We start from the raw sequence: 16,811 nt of genomic DNA on the forward strand, positions 1-16,811 counted from the left end.
TCATGGTTATTCACACCCCATTCACTACCTTTTTTCTGTCTAAATGCAAAAGAAAACTTGACTCTTACCTTGAAGGTGCTGTGCAGAGTTAACATTTGGGCATTAGGAGGTTCCTACTGAGGAAAAAATTACATGCTCACTGAGAAAAGAAGTCTAAGGGGGCCAGAAAATGCTTCCATTTAGTTTCCTTAATACAAAATCTAGTATGCTTCAAATGGAGAAAAGGAAATCACACCTTTTGTACAAAGGTGGTCACATGGTCAATGTTAAAAAGGCCCATTGTGACTTGTATTTTGAAAGTTGTGTCTGAGAGACTTGCTCTGGCAATCAGCCAATGTCAGAGCGCACTGTCTAAGCAGCAGACACTATGCTCCGACCATTTCCAGCAGGTGGCGTTGATTAATGCTAGTGAATAGCTCAGCATGGTGTGTTTCGAACGGACTCGGTGCTTGCTTCACCTTTGTGTGCGTATATTGTATGAAACCACACACATGCACAAACATATGGAACCAGCAATGTGCTGGAAATAAAGAGCAAAGAGACATGAAGAAGCAATAGGGTTTCAAGTTCTAACAGGACATCTGTGGTGAACTAGTCCCCAACTGGCAACCCCCAAACTGATTGAAATTGAACAGTTTTCTATAGTCAGTGACAAATTTACTTATTTGAAAAGTGTCTAAACCCCAAGACTAAATTACCAGGAATAAAATACCAGATTTTCAACGTGGATTCAGACTTTTGGACCCCATTGTAGATCAGCCACCCTGTTCTCTGGCCATTAAAAACTCATATCAGTTGACCAATACTCCACATTCGTTTTGAAAATCTTGAAAAGCCTTTATCATGCATGATAAACTCTACGAATCAGTGAAAACTAGGTCTAAGCTCGATAGATTCATGAAGTAACAATCATGCATTCTGATGAAATGCAGTATAAACAAAAATCAAACACATTGTTTGCTTCCCACTCTTTATTTTTCCAGCTTTTTCATGAAAAAGAAAAACGAACTAAATGAACACCAATTACAAAAAAAGTTATCTGAAAATAATTGCTATTGTGTTGCTACAAATTGCACTTAAATTATAGCTTTCCAAGGGTAAATGAACAATTTAGCCTAAACTGTGAGCAACCCTTCCCAGGACAGGGGAATGCGGGTGAATCGGCCGTTTGAGAAGACAGCAAGCAGAAGTACAAACCATCAGATGAAAGAAAACAAAAAGTTTGGTACGAGTGAGTAAAAACTTAGTGTGCTGGGTTAAGTGTCAAACATCCAGGCAGCAAAACCTTCAGAGGTTGAACTAACAAAATTTGCGTTCATAGTCACTAAGAAAGCATGAGCGAACGATCAGGATCAATATGCTGAAGTCTTTATGATTCCGGTTCATCCTGTGCTGCCACTACATTCTTTGATCAACTAGTTGTGGCAGATGAGAACTATCAGGATGTGCCATGTCATTTTCTTCCTCCTTGCAGCTCATCATTGACATAAACAGATCGTCTGGCAAAACATCAGTGGTCACACCTGCACAGAATTCTCTGATCAAACCTTCCCTTCCTCATTCACCAAATCCCACTTGGACTGGATTATGAAGTTCAGTTTCAAGCATATCGGCAACATCTTCAGAAGAAGTCACTTTGGATAAGGCTGAATGCCCAGAGAAGAAGAAAAAGCCACACACTGGATGTGCCTGGATCGGCCTTGTGGGTTGTGGGAGTAAAATCCTCCACTTTACTCACTGAAAATGACCTCTTCCCTGTCAGCCTGTTTTTACCCTACTTGTAAAACAGCGGCCATATCCTTCCACCCATCTCTTGTCTTCAGCCTCATCCTCCTGTTCAGGCTAGATCAGCCTGTATTGAGTGGGATGGAGCACTCGTGAGCTCAATAAGCAGAGCTGTGCGGAGACTGTGTGTGTATGTATGCGTGTGTGTGTGTGTATATGTGTGCACGTTACGATATTCTCTGAATGAGTTTGTCCTCTGTCAGACAGAATAAGGTGCAGTAGGACAGGTCAGAGATGAAGTTTTCACAGCCGAGCCGAGTCACGTTCCTACAGCCTCGGAGATCCAACAGAGCCAGTGCAGATAATCGCTTCATATAAGACAGACACGCATCTGTCAACTTATTACAACCTAGAGAGACAGAAAAAAGTGAAACCACCAATCAGTGAGTGCCAGACTGATCAAGACTTAAGTACAATTATGTGCATGTCATTACTGTTTGCAGGGTCTTTTAAAAGATCAAATTAAAGACGTGCATGTCATTACTGTTTGCAGGGTCTTTTAAAAGATCAAATTAAAGACTGATTCAATTAAGACATGTTTAAGACATAAAATGTATCCATATAGAACAAACCCATAAAACCTCAAAAATAATTAATTCAAAACTGCACGATTTTCAGAGTAGTCGGATCACTGTTCTTTTCACACTGCATGACTTTCTGGGGTAGCGTTCAGTTGCACACTGCATGATGGATTGGCGACAGGGGGTGTCACACTGCATGAATTAACAATAGGAAGAATCGCAGACAACTCTGTCCAGTGCGCAAACTACATTTCACAACCAAACACGCGAGAAGTGACAAAGAAATAAAGTAAGATCACGCGTGCGTGAGACCGGAGTTCGAGAGCGAGACTGAAATTGTTATTAAAAATGATAGCCCGCAAGACGCTTGCTATCCAAATTGACTGTGCGCTGATTTGCAGCGAAAAGGAGAAAAAGAAAAAAGATTATGGAGGAGAAAATGGTTGGGGAGACACAAGGAGCAAGGAGAGTTGAAGGCAAATAAATCATTCTGCAATGTGCTGCTGTTGCGGCTGGTCAAGCAAATGTTTGTGCTTTGTTTATTTACGTCTATTAAAATACTCATATTCTGGTCTAGAACTCCTCCCCGAACTTCCTGCAGCCCTGTATCTTGCTCTCTCATTGGCTGTAGGTCATCGCCGATGTAACTTTCATTCAGTCAAAACATTTCACACAGCAGGATTTTGAATCGCCGACAAGTCCAGATATTTAGCATGCCAAATATCTCACGGGCATCTGTGACTCATCAGCGATTCTCTCAGATCGCGTCTTCAGACTGCGTGGTTGCCACTCGCGTGAACGAGCACCGATTTGCCTAGGATTTCGGACATTTGTCGGAGATTTCACAAAGCCTGTCGGCGAGTGAAAATCTGCGGTAAAATAGTGCAGTGTGAACCAGTGTTAATTTTGACAGCAAATTGATTTAGTTTTAGTCAGTCTTTTGACTAAAATGCCATTTAGTTTTAGTCAAATTTTAGTCACCTGAATTGTTATTAGTTTTAGTCGACTAAATCTACAGTAGATGTAGTCTCCTAAAATCTAACGAGTTTAGTTCAATTGTAATACATTAAGCATTTAAGCATTACATAACCAACTGTCACTTGAACTGACATTTTGAAATCATTTTGTTTTTGGCATTAAAAATACACGAAAGAGAGCTCAATTCACTTTTTTTTTTTTTTTTTAATGTGTTCAGAGTTTTGCCAACCGGATACGGCGAAAGTTTAATCTATCAACTAGCTCCGCTTCACCTTCTTCGTTGCCCTGGTTGGTTGTAGCACCATCCTATTGCGTGCAGAGGGAATTTGAATGACAACCGTTTATCCCACCCCTCGGATTGAGCCCTGCCAATGGCGAGTTCCCAGACCCATCATCTTGATGTGGGTCTGGCTTGTCAGGTCATCTCTCCCCCGCTTCACTTCCTGTTTACTCACTGTCCTATCTTAAAATATGGCAAAATGTGGAATCAAATATCAAGGGTATTTTCAGAAGATCAGGGGTACCTGAAAGATTGAGCTGTCTGAGTGAGTTGCGAGTGTTGCAGCCAGTAGCAGTGAGCAGGTTGATGGACTGGTCTGTGAGCCCCTGGCAGTGAGACAAATCTAACCGGCGCAGTGAAGGCATATGTCTGACGATCATCTTAAGGGCAGAGTCACTCACATCCAGACCAGACAAGCGCAGAGTAAGCAAACCTCTCAATCGACTGCGGCTTTCACTGCCTGCATGACAGGAGAAGGAGAAAAGTGAATGAGTCACTTCAACTAACACGGTACAGTCCCAGTAATAATAATAAATATGAATGCCTCACCTGAGAGCACAATAAGGTCTTTTATTTGTGAATCTTTGACGCCTACGGCCCAACACAAGTCAAGTGTTCGCAAACCCGGACAGCTCTGCGAACTTAATGCTGACACGCATAATGAAGAACAACCTGACATTATTAGATCTTTTAAACCTGTGAGAAACAGAGAGAGAGAGAGAGAGAGAGAGAGAGAGAGAGTGAGAAGGAGTGTGAGTATTTTAGTCTTTATCTTAGTGCACTTTTTATTAAAAAAAATTCCTATACATATTAAAACATTTAGACTGTAAAAGGCTGAGATTTGGGTTAACCGTACATGGGAGGTGATGAATGAGCCAGGCAATCTGTTTCTTTGATACAGGTGTCCAGGAGAGGTCAAGTGTCACAGGTTGTCGTTTAATGACAGCTGACAGAGCCTGAGGGCTGAGTGCCCGGCAACGACTCAGATCTATTCGGGTCCATAAGCGCTTATCACAACACCTGCAGCAGGAGAGGAGAGGATCCACAACAACTGATCAGAGCAAATACAAGAATTTAGCCTGACATAGCACAAAACAATTTATAAACACCTGTATAAACGCATTCTTTTAGTGCAAATGTTCAGTGGGCTAAACATTTTAGCTTAAATTAACCGCTGTTAATGTGTGTCTCTCTTAACTTTGGTTGTCGCAGGCCACATTCACACTTGTTTGTTATGGAACCCATTTAATATGACTACACGTCAATATTAATAATTCTGTTAATAAACATCGGGTGGGGGGGGGGGTTCTTTGCTTTTAAATGTTATACCATATAGCTTTTATTCTGGTTGAAAACCACAGCAAGCCCTTAAAGCTTCTAATTTGTTGACAACAGATTTATAACCTATTCTCACTTAAAATTTGTTTAGATGGTTGCCATTCAAATGCAAAACACTGGTCATGGGCTGTTTGTGTGTAAAAGGACACAGTGCTGTGCTACACTCTAAAACCTGCAGCACATTTATTTAAATTGCAGCCTTTGCAACTTGATAAATCACACTAAGCCATTATCTAAGCATAACTAAGTAGATCACACTTTCAGTTTAATTTCAATTAATCATTCAGCCCTAATGTGTCTGAACCCCACCCCACAAAATTAAAAGAAAACTGTGTACTACACTTACCACTTGTACCAAGCCTTGCAGACTCTCATACACACAGCCAAGTCTGTCCGACCCAAGTAGCGGAACACTGATACCCAAATGTCTTTTTCACAGCCACGCTCGTTTCCTACATCACGGAATGAGGGATGAGAGAGGAGAGAAGGAGGAGAAGAAGTGGAGACGGCTGGAGGAGGAGGTGGTGGAGAAACAGAGGAACGAGAAGACATAGAGGAAGGTGATGCTGTGTCTCTGTCCCGACCATCTTGGTTTGAGCTCCGCCTCGTGTGGCGGCCGGAAGTGTGGGCGCTTTTGGACTGAGAAAGGCCATTCCCGGCGGGTGTCGAGGTGCTGTTCCTGAGTCGGGTCCTGGGTAGCGTTTTGCGCTGGATGAAGCCAGGACCGCTAGGTGTGCGGGGAGACATAGCCGCCTCGAGTTTGGGTACAATGGAGCCCGGGTCACGTTTGGCCTTTGGAGGACGCTGGAGCGTCACAGTCAGATAGGAATCATTCAGCAGATCATCATTCAAGTCTGAGACAAGTAAGACGGGTGGATCAGGATCAGAGTCTGATTGGTTCTCTCCATCCTCATCTTCCTCTCCTCCATCATCTAAGTCTTCCATCTCATCATCCTCTCCATCAAAGTCCTGTTCCTCACTGTCTTCCTCATCATCATCCTCGTCATCATCATCATCGTAGTCATCACCTCTCTGTCTCCGTCTCCTGGAGCGATGCTCCTTTTCTGACCGGCCATGATGCCTCTCATCATCACTGTCATCATCATCATCTTCATCGTCATCATCGTCGTCATCATCATCATCATCATCATCGTCGTCGTCGTCGTCATCCGTTTCATAGCGCCGTCGCCTCATCTGGGATCCTCCTCGTAACCTAACCCGACCCCCTCTCTCCCCTCTTGCCCCTAGTCCTCGCCTCATTTTCAGCGAACTTGTTGCCAGGCTGCCTCCCCCTCGACTCCCTCGATGCGAGGAGCCTCTCCAAACACCTCGCCTACTAGCTCCATAACCGCGCCGGGATGAAGAGACACCCCCTCGGACTGACGGCATCTTTCCACTATCTCCATCGTCATCGCTACCTGAATCATCATCGTGTTCCATTCCATGTCGCCGGTAGATTTTAGCCACGCGAGGATCAAGAGATGAAGATTTGCGTTTCTAAAAGAGAGAAAAGACTATGTAAGAGACACAGTAAATAAAAGAAAGAAAAAAAAAAAACACACTAAAGCCACCTCTAATCTCAGACAGGAAGTCATTCATTTAATATCATGTGTGATATATCCTTGTTAAAAACATAATTCAGGATATAATGAATGTAAAAATAAAAATATACAATTAATTACACTATTGTAAATGTGCAGCTTTAACGTTTGCATTCTTTTAATTCAACTAAGATGTCATGCTGTGACGTATCAATTTTCTATTGGTCACACAAATTTCCAAGTCTGAGTTACCAAACTGTGGAACAGTGGAAAATGCATGAGCTTGCTTGTTTCCTGTGTTCCACATGAAGTAATAATAAAGTACTAAAAAAAGTAATAATTATTACCACATGAACGGAAGTCAATTTAACATAAGTGTGAGCCTATATTAATGCAGTAAAATATTATTCTTTAAACACTGTATCTGTAAAATAGGCAGTTAATTATAAGTTCTAAACCATCCAGAAACTGGGCCTAAAAACTTGCAAAACAAGCTAAACGATAGCCCATACTTAAAAAAAAAAAAAAGATTTATAATAATATTTATCACAACAAAAGTCTGCTACTAGTCATATAAGCAACATGTCAGTATAAAATTATTAAAATGTTAAAAGTTAAACAATTTGCGTTTTTAATGTTACTTTCATTAAAAATTTTGAAAATCATTCAAGCACTGATAAATACAATTAAATAACTTACATGCGTTTTACCGCCCTCCAATTTTAGCTGCAAAACAGAATAGCATACTGTGGTTAATATGAATTTGAAAAGAAAGAGCAGCGATGAACACATCAGGATCACTGAATGGAATCACACAAGCTGCAAACACAAAGCTTATTCTGAAACCCTCAGTCAGTCAAAGCAATGATTGGGCATGATGATGATGAACAGGGCAGGGTGGGCCAAAGAGAGAGCGAGAGAAGACACAAAAAAGGTGGAACAAATTAGAGGGAATTTACTGCAAGAGGTAGAGAGAGCAGAGAAGAGACTGAAGCAGCTGTGCATGCGGCAGCAGTGGCGTGAGTAAGGCGGAGCCTCTCACCCTCTTCCTGAGCCGCTGCTCAGGGGCTGCTGCCCGCTTCTGGAGCGACCCGTGAGAGAGAGAAGAGGGGGGCCGCCCGACCCCGTGCCATGCCCCGCCCTCGCCCCCTCGCCCACCTGACCCATCCTGTGCCGTGATGTCATCACCACTGCCTGACGACTGGCACACAGGAAAACAGCCGTTACTGTTACACACGCACATCGGAGTGTGTACAACACAGTAAGCTCTCGGCATGCGTTTTTCTACATGGTGTGAATGATTGTGTATGTATGCAGGCTTGCATAAGCTAGTAGCATTAGAACAAACGCTCAAACAAACAAAAAAACACATCTGGGTGTGGGTGAATGTGCTAAAAATGTTACCTCAGAATCTGTGTCTTTGCCGAACACACATTTGGGACACTCCCAGCAGCTCGGTAGGTCTTTGTTCACCACTCCCTCACCAGATGTCTACAGAAACAGATTTAATCAGTAAAACTATTTACTGTACAGAGGGTACAACTATAGATCATCATGGTACTCATATCAATAGAGCTGAACTGCCCCACAAAGCATAGCAAATGACAATGTAATCAGCAATGACAATACAACATAGATTTAAAATCTACTACATACTTTTATTCAGCAAGGATATTAAATTGTAGTCACATTTTAGTCATCTTTAGTATCATTGATGTACTATTAGTTTTTGTTAAGATTTTTGATTAGATTTTATTTTCGTTAGTCGTATGTTTTTTTTTTTTTAAATGTCTATATAGTTTAATTACATTTTTATTTCTGTTTTAGTTAGTATATCACTCGCTTTGGTACTATTTTTACAAGCAAGGTGTACATTTTCAAAACTCATTGTCCTAATATCACAACAGATCATCAAAAGTGCACTTTTTTCAAACATTGCAGCATATTTTCAATTGTGTTAGTATAATACACAAAACCACAAAGTATCCTTTTCACTACACAAAATAAGCGTTTCATTTTTATAAATGTTTCATTCACAGTAACTGCCTTTCATAAAGCTCTTACTATCAAACTTTTGATTTGCATCTCTTCTCGTTCAGTTTAATTCATTTGTCTTTTATTTAATCCAACTGATCTTAATGGTTAATCAATTAAAGGGTAACTTCAGTGGTTTAGCATTAGGCTTTGTATCAGTAGAAACCCGGTAGTTTATTCAAATTATGGTACTTTCCCCCCTCATATCCCCCTGAGACGAGAGAATTATGCATTTTATTTCTGGAAAAATTCCTCCAATGACGCAAATACCGTCATTTTGCGTCATCTGAGGATTTTTTTGGCCAGAGGCTAAAGACTACAGGAGCTAGATAGAGCTCTTCCGCATGTTTTCAACCCGCCCATAGGGGAGAGATCTCACATGTAAGACACAGACGGCCGAACGGACAATCATAACGGTGCGATGCAGACCAAAGTGAGCGTTTCAACTCTTCAATGAATTCCTGTGATAGTTAAGCTTCCATATGCGATCAGAAAACGTGCCAGACTGGCGCTTAACGTTACCTCAGCTCTTCGTGATGAAGGAAATCTGACACTGCTGAGGAAACCTGACACTGCTGCGCCTGTGATGCGACTTTCGTTCGGCTCACTCACACTTTACAGTTAAAAACTGAACGTGTCTTTTCAATAGTGTTTATTTCCTAACTGAAAGAAATTATTATATTACTATGAAGATCAAAACGACGGTGCACAGAGTGGCCTCGTAGGGCAGCGAAGCAAGTGCATTCTGGGAGTTGTTGTCTTTCATCCACGAGACAAAAATACATTTTCTGTCTTTTCTCAGTCTAGAAGGCACCAAATTAAAAAATAATTTCACATTTCTACAGCATAAATGACCCAGTTTAAATACAAAGCTTAATGCTAAATCACTGAAGTTACCCTTTAATCATTTGGTACACCAATGGATTTCTATAGATATTGATTAAATAGACAGTTTCTACTTTGCTTGCAATTTCCGATATGGCTAACCAAATTAAATGAATTATTTTTACATTATAAGCAATTTATCTTAGATTATAAGGTGTGTGTGTGATTAGAAGTGTGTTTGTGTGGGGCCTGGTAAACTCTACTTTATGGGGACAAATGGGGGGGGTATAATTAGAAATGTTTCTTAAAGTTACGAAGACGAACAAATGTCTTTACGGGGTTTGGAACGACATGAGGATGAGTAATTAATGACAAAAAAATTTACTGTATGTTTGGGTGAACGAACCCTTTAAACTCTCATGGTAAAATCTCATCAAAAGCTTGTGGTAGGTCTGTCCTTGAAGGCTTATACATTAAGGACTCGTGCTAAAATGAATTTCTCTTTGGCGATCAGAAATAGGATTTTTTCTTCCAGCAGCCGATTGTTAAACTCGATTGTGTTGAGAACGGATGATGCCCACACTTTGCAAAGCCTTCAGTCACTATGCTCACCAGATAAATGTATCTGAATAAAGGATTTTGAGAAGTGGATTGAATTGCTGTAGTAACAAAGTTTGTACCTTCAAACAGCTAGGATGTGCTATCTGAGCACAGTTGGAGCACTCCATGAGCTCTTCACTAGTCTCCTGGTTGCCTTCCTCACAGATCTCACAAACAGCAGAGAGTGGCAGACCAGGCTATTGAGAGAACACAGAGAAAGAGATAAATATATGCAAACAAAGGAAGGCTACATTAACAATGCACAAGGTGAAGACACTCACAGCAAGACACTGGCGCAGTACACAGGTCTGTTTGAGTTTGCCAGGGCCACCGAATTTCTTCATGTCTCTGCAGAAGTTGCAGTCTCCACATTCTGTGCGTAGACAGGCCTCACAGCGTTTACAGCGCACGCGGCGCCGTCGCAGGACCGACATATTGGAGGCTGGTTTCACTGGCCGTGAAATAATGGGTGTGGTTGCCAGTTTGGGACGAATGACAGGTGGAGGGGGAGGAGGGGGCTGGTACCAGGGGGGCTTGGGAGAGAAAAAAATAAAAGGAGGTAAGCACTGCAGTGTGGTGGGTTTAGAACAGAATAAAAAAGTGAAACTGCAGATTTTAGGGTTTTTGTTTTAAACATCGTTATGCATCAAAAGTTAAATCAAGCTTGATTAGATTAAAATCAACCTATTTAGGTAGTCACAATTGTCAGAGCAACAAAAAATGTTATAGTCATATTAGATACACCAAAAATCAAAAGTGTTGCGTTCGTGTTGAGCACTTCATTTCATATAGTAATGAAAAATCACTGTCAGGACAAAGTTTTGTTTCAGCATATATTAAATTAAAATCAAGATAAAATAAATTATTAAAACAGATAATACAATAAGCTATTCCTAATTGCGATCAAATTCATTATTCAGGGTATCTGCAGATTTCACCAAGTCAAATTTAAGACCTTTTCAAGATTATTATGAATTCAATTTAAGACCTATATCACGCAATTAAAAAAAGAAACGTACAAAAGGAAATGCAGAATCACAAAATTACTTGCAAAGCAAATTAATTTATTCAAATTGAACAAAGTATTAGTACACTTGCACTTCCTCATAGCTCAATCTCACCAGGATTAATATACAAACACACTACCGGTCAAAAGTTTGAGAACGGTAAGATTTTTTTATGTTTTTACAGAAGTCTCTTCTGCTCACCAATGCTGCATTTATGTTATTAAAAATACAAAAAAGCTGTAATATTGTGACAGTTCTGTTGTGACTGTTCTCTATGTGAATATATAGTAAAGTGTAATTTATTCCTGTGATCGAATCATCATTACTCCAGTCTTCAGCGTCACATGATCCTTCACTAATATTCTCATATGAGGATCTGATGATCAACACACATTTATGATTATTATCAGTGTTGAACACAGTTGTGTAAAACATTTTTTTTAGGATTATTTGATGGATAGAAAGTTCTAAAGAACAGCATTTATCTGAAATAGAAAGTAAAAAAATATATTTCTGAAGGATTATGTGACTCTAAAGTCTGGAGTAATGATGCTGAAAATTCAGCTTTGAATCACAGAAATAAATTGCATTTTAAAATATATATTGAAATATAAAATAGTTATTTTAAATTGTAAAAAAAAAAATGTTTTGCTGTATTTTGGATCAAATAAATGCAGCCTTGGTGAGCAGAAGAGACTTCTTTAAAAACATTTTAAAAATCTTACCGTTCTCAAACTTTTGACCGGTAGTGTGTGTGTGTGTGTGTGTGTGTGTATGTATTTTTTGTGAGATCAAAATTACTGATTTTGTGGTGGTCATTTTCAGAAATGTGCATGTTTTTTTGTTTGTTTTTTCATAATTAGGATGCCACATTTACCATATCATTATGTTAGATGCACAATAGTCACACATGGCAATACAAACAAAATGCATGAATCTTGTTTGACAATAGAACAAATAAATACAACTTATATATACAGATACAAACAGTGCTTTAAGTTTAGGTAGGCTACTGTTTGTTTTTCCCCGTTGTTGTTGTTTGATTAATATTAACGACACAGGCAGGAGCGGGTATAATAGGCTAGGCTATATTGGGTTGCTTTCACTTTAAGATCTACAGTAATGAGCCAAGATTCGCTACACTCGCGCGAGCGCTGACAGGCGGCAAACGCGAGCACAGAATCCGCGGCCAGTCTAACATCGGTCTGAGTGTCAGTAGCGAATTAATTCGGGGTTTACATCGCTTTTTAAACTCTTTTTTTAGTGCTATCGGGCATATCATACTTTTATTTGGTCATTATGCGAGATGGCAGGTAGGAAAGATTCGCCTTTGCTTTCACGATCGCGGAGCTGGAAGAACTGTCAGTAGAAGAATAAAATCTGTTTGATGTGTCTGTGGTACAATCCGAGAGAGCCTCGCGCCAATAACACGAAAGCTGATTGGCTGCAATATAAGATGCATGTTGGTCTCTCACTAGCGAAAAAACGAACTACAACACTCTCACACTCTCACTAAAATGTTGCGGGAGCATTTCAATGAGCAAGAGGTAGCGTAAAGGCCCGGGTATACTTTGGCCGTCCGCGTTCGTGCACCGCCCGCGTGACGTAATTTTCGTCATTCGGAGGGCTCGCGGCCGGCCGCACACCCCGTCCGCGCGCAGCCCAAATTTTGAGACCGCGCGGACGGTCCGCGTGCAACAGCGCATGCGCCAGCAGTACAGAAGAGTCCACTAGGTGGCAATACACACAGTATTGAGCACAGTGTTCAGCCGTCGAAGAAGAGTGTGCAAAGACCGGTTTAAAAACAACACGCTTGAAAAAAAGAGAGAATTTTTGATTCTTCAGTGTTTCTTCCAAACTATGTTGCAATGGTGGATCCACTACAGTTCTTCTCCGATCATGCCCAGTAAATGTCCCTTTGATGACAGGACTCAGTGCTGCCCTCCGATGTCTGGTAGAGCATAGACACTTTTTTACTGCGCATGTGTCGAACGCGATCCTCCGCGCGCATCCTTTGTGTAGTATACTTTAAAAGACGCGCGGACAGGGCTGCGCGCGTGACGCGTCCGGGCGCGGTAAGTGAAGTATACCCGGGCCTTTACATGGACGTAGGAAAATTAAGAAATTATTTAAGACCTAAACTCAATACGCAAATTTAAGACTTTTTAAGGCCTTAAAATGTTGATTTTGAATTTAAAGACATTTAAGACTTTTTAAGATCCTGCGGGTACCCTGTTATTCCAATTATTTCATGTATGGCATGAAATAAACCAAAAACTACACAAAAAGAAAAATTCTTTAAGTTCACTTAACGTGTTTTCTGTAAAGTCAATTAAAAATACTTAAAGAAACAAATTCTGTGAGCTTACCCTTTTTGGCCATCTGACAATGGGTTTTCCTGTGTAAGAGAGTTTAGGGATGTCATTGGCATGTTCTTTTAATAATGCCTGAAAGGAAGAGAAAGAAAAAAAACATACATCATCATTATTCAATATGACTTAAGTGGTGTTCACACTGCCATCGACACGCAGCGACAAGATTCCATCTATTTTCAATGGAAAGCTGGTGATTTCCAGCAACACAAGTGACCGTTGGCGACAGGATGTAGGCATGTCCAGTAACGTGACAAGCCTGAGATATGTTTAACTTTATGCAAATGAATTGCCATTTTCAACAACAGGAATGAATCCGTCACTACATCCTGTAGTGAAGTGTCAACGGCAAGATGGAAAAGTTATTTGAGTTTTTTTACTTAAATTGGTTATTTTGAAGTTTAACTTAATATGGTTTGTTACTTTATTTAAATCCCCTTATTATAAAAAAAAAACACAGGACAAGTTAACATTTTACTAAAATTTTGAATTATATTCCTTTGCTGTTTAACTGTACCCGAGTCCTAGATTCCTCTGGTCCATGGAGTGAATGGCCGCATTCCATGTGTCAGCAAACAAAGGGAGAGGCGGTGCTTCAGTCTCCAAACTTGTGCTGTTCCAGAGGAAATTGAACTGTACCATCATGATCAGATTCGGAGGGGGGGATCTTATTTTAATTCAGGTTATCTTTTGTTGAGTGTGTTGGAGTGGTTTCTTATATTGTGCTTTAAAGGTCCCATGGCATAGCATTTTTCTATTATTTTATAATGTTTCCTGATGTGTACTTATATTGTTAGTATGATTTTTACATCATAAAATGGCATTTTTTCTATACTGCTGTTTGAGGTAACAGCAGTATTCAAGAGGCGTGTCTGCTGTGAGACTTCAGTAAAAACGCCCACTGTTGTGATTGGCTGACATCTTTTCATTTGAAACGAGCGGAGGGGGCGTGGTTTAACGAGGTCTACCAGGCAGTCAGGCACGAGCTGCTGCCAGAGAGACGGATGGACCCGAGTTCACTTCTCATCAGTTGTCAGCACGTCTCAGTTCAGTGAACTGTTGTAGTTACTAGGATATACTTCAGGTTATTCGTTTATTTCTAGTCAAAGGGACTGTCACTCATGTCAGAAAGTTAGTAACTTTAGTAAATTATGGATCAGCGCTGACTGGAGACGCGAACCGTTTAGAACGATTCAGTCCGATTTGGTGAACTGATTTGGTTCACTAAAAAGAACCGGTTCAAAAGAATGATTAGTTCGCGAACCGGACATCACTAATGTACCAGAGACGGAGTGATTGCTAACAACGTTATTTATAGTAACTACTGAGTTATGAGAGCGCTGTCAGCGCAAGTTTATTTTGTTTGTATCTGAGAGTTCTGAATAAACAAGAGTCTCAGTCACACCAAGCCTGTCTTCATCATTATTCTACCAACTTTGTAACACATGTAATGTACCATTACAGCTGTCAAGATGAACGAGTTACGAGTAAGTGTTGATAATACCATTATTTTTAGATATTTTCCTATCATTTGAAAAGCATCAATTCGATTACTGCTGTTGTGTCTTTGTTTGCGCTGTGTACTCAATGCGCGTGCATTGAGTACACAGCGCAAACAAAGACACAACAGCAGTAATCGAATGTAATCCAGTTTATTGTGGAGCTAGCTGGCTAGCCCGGATATGCTCACGCTTACCCCCCTTCTGCTTAATCTCGCGCCGCGTTTGGTGCCTCCGCTGTGGGCCAGATGCAGTACTGGGGGTCGGGGATGTTGAAGGCCGACCGGTCAGTGCAGCCCGAGCTTCGGCATGTGTGAGGTTTATCTCTAAAGATGTAGCTCTGCCGATATTGAGCAGAAACTCACAACTGTATGCACATTTTAGAACAGATAGACGCGACGAGGACGTACAAAAACATAGACTCACAAGATAGAAAACACCGTTTTGTCGGGAGAGAGAGAAGCCGCTGCGTGTGCACGAATAATAAATAATTAGCTACACATCAGAAATCACTGATCACAGATCAGAAGGAACTGAAAAAAGACTTCTGTTTTCATTTGTACATCCAAACACTGAGAAACTGCCAGCATTCACTCGTTCACAAGCCATGATCGCTTGAGGAAAAATATAGCGCTTGCATGGGCGTGCCAGATTCTCTGGGCGGAGGAAAGGGAGGTAACCGTTCCTGTTTTTACGTCAAAACAGTAGGGCTGTAATCTCCCAGTCGATTATTAGTCGACCTGGCTCGACCAAAATTCTGATTGGTCGATTTTTTTCCGCGTTCATTTCATTAGTTTTGCTGCGTTCATTTAATCAGTTTTGCCGCGCCGCGTTCATTTCATCAGGTGGAAAGCACTAATTGCTAATGGGGGTGTTTTGAGAGCACCCTTGTTTCACAGGTAACAGTCTGCCTTCAGAACACCCCCATTCTTTTTACTTCTTTTGGATTAGCCCAGCCAACTGGCGAAGAGAAGTCTCTCGCGGGTCCTTTGTTTTTCATTCCCCGCTGGCTCAAACGTACACCCATAGCGGTAAACTTGAGGAACGCCCATCAACATGAGGGGAAGCGTCACAACACCGCGCTACATGTGGATCTGTACTGTCAGTTTTGCCGCGTTCATTTAATCAGTTTTGCCGAGCCACGTTCATTTCATTACTTTTGCTGCGTTCATTTCATCAGTTTTGCCGCGCCGCGTTCATTTTCATCAGGTGGAAAGCACTAATTGCTAATGGGGGTGTTTTCAGAGCACCCCTGTTTCACAGGTAACAGTCTGCCTTCAGAACACCCCCATTGTTTCCACTTCTTTTGGATTAGCCCAACCCACTAGAGAAGAGAGACAGATTGAAGAAGGCTAGTTTTCTTGTATATTATTTATCTAATTGTTAGAGCGTTTTTTCTGCTCTTGATCTGGCTTGTTAATAAATATTCCCTTTTTATTAAAGTGGACGTGCCTTTTGTGTTTAAGAGTAAAAGCTTTAAGTTAATAGTCCATTCGTGTCTCAGCCGCGAAGCTGAGCTCAGCTCCTGTTCGAGCTGCACAGAGCGGCTGAAATGAGTGTCTGTCAGTTATTATAATACATATGACAAAAACAATTGTCTAAATTATGTTGCATATTCTTCAAAAGTTCTTGTGATGATATCTAGTTGACAACACATAGTACTATATTTTCGGAAGTCATAGGCTATGATTAGGGCTGCAACGACGCGTCGACGTCGTCGATGACGTCGACTACGGAAATACGTCGACGTGCGTGAAATGCGTCGACGCGTCGGTGGCACATTATTTACATTCTAGAATGGAACAGAAGATCTAGATTCTAGAATAATGGCAGCTTCTGCACCCGGGCATAGTGAAAATGATCATTTATCATATAAAGCCAGACCGCGACATTCAAAAGTGTGGGAGTACTTTAAACAGAAGCCGAATAAAACTGTGCTTTGTTCGCTCTGTAACGCCGGTTTCACACTGCGCGCGGTGGCAGAGCCGGAGCTGTGCGCGTGGAGAGCGGGAGCTTTCACACTGCCAATCA

General features: G+C 41.1%; 1 protein-coding gene across 7 annotated transcripts in view; it reads right to left on the bottom strand.

Annotated features, from left to right (window-relative positions):
- Positions 1–957: 957 nt before the first annotated feature.
- Positions 958–16,811, bottom strand: part of kdm2aa (lysine (K)-specific demethylase 2Aa) — a 34,573-nt gene continuing 18,719 nt past the window's right edge. For 5 of the 7 annotated variants that reach the window (XM_079813099.1, XM_079813097.1, XM_079813100.1 and 2 more), the window contains 11 exons: positions 13,279–13,356; positions 10,184–10,435; positions 9,983–10,099; positions 7,848–7,934; positions 7,486–7,644; positions 7,143–7,169; positions 5,249–6,399; positions 4,421–4,584; positions 4,114–4,260; positions 3,809–4,024; positions 959–2,134 (listed from right to left, as the gene is read on the bottom strand). In XM_079813099.1, the coding sequence (XP_079669225.1) occupies positions 1,953–2,134; positions 3,809–4,024; positions 4,114–4,260; positions 4,421–4,584; positions 5,249–6,399; positions 7,143–7,169; positions 7,486–7,644; positions 7,848–7,934; positions 9,983–10,099; positions 10,184–10,435; positions 13,279–13,356 (2,580 nt within the window). In that variant the 3' untranslated portion in view covers positions 959–1,952. Of the gene's footprint in view, positions 2,135–3,808; positions 4,025–4,113; positions 4,261–4,420; positions 4,585–5,248; positions 6,400–7,142; positions 7,170–7,485; positions 7,645–7,847; positions 7,935–9,982; positions 10,100–10,183; positions 10,436–13,278; positions 13,357–16,811 lie in introns of all 7 variants that reach the window. The other 2 variants (XM_079813102.1, XM_079813101.1) reach the window with 1 other exon arrangement.

Source organism: Gobio gobio, assembly GCF_949357685.1.
Source record: "Gobio gobio genome assembly, chromosome: 3".
NCBI classification, from domain to species: Eukaryota; Metazoa; Chordata; class Actinopteri; order Cypriniformes; family Gobionidae; genus Gobio; species Gobio gobio.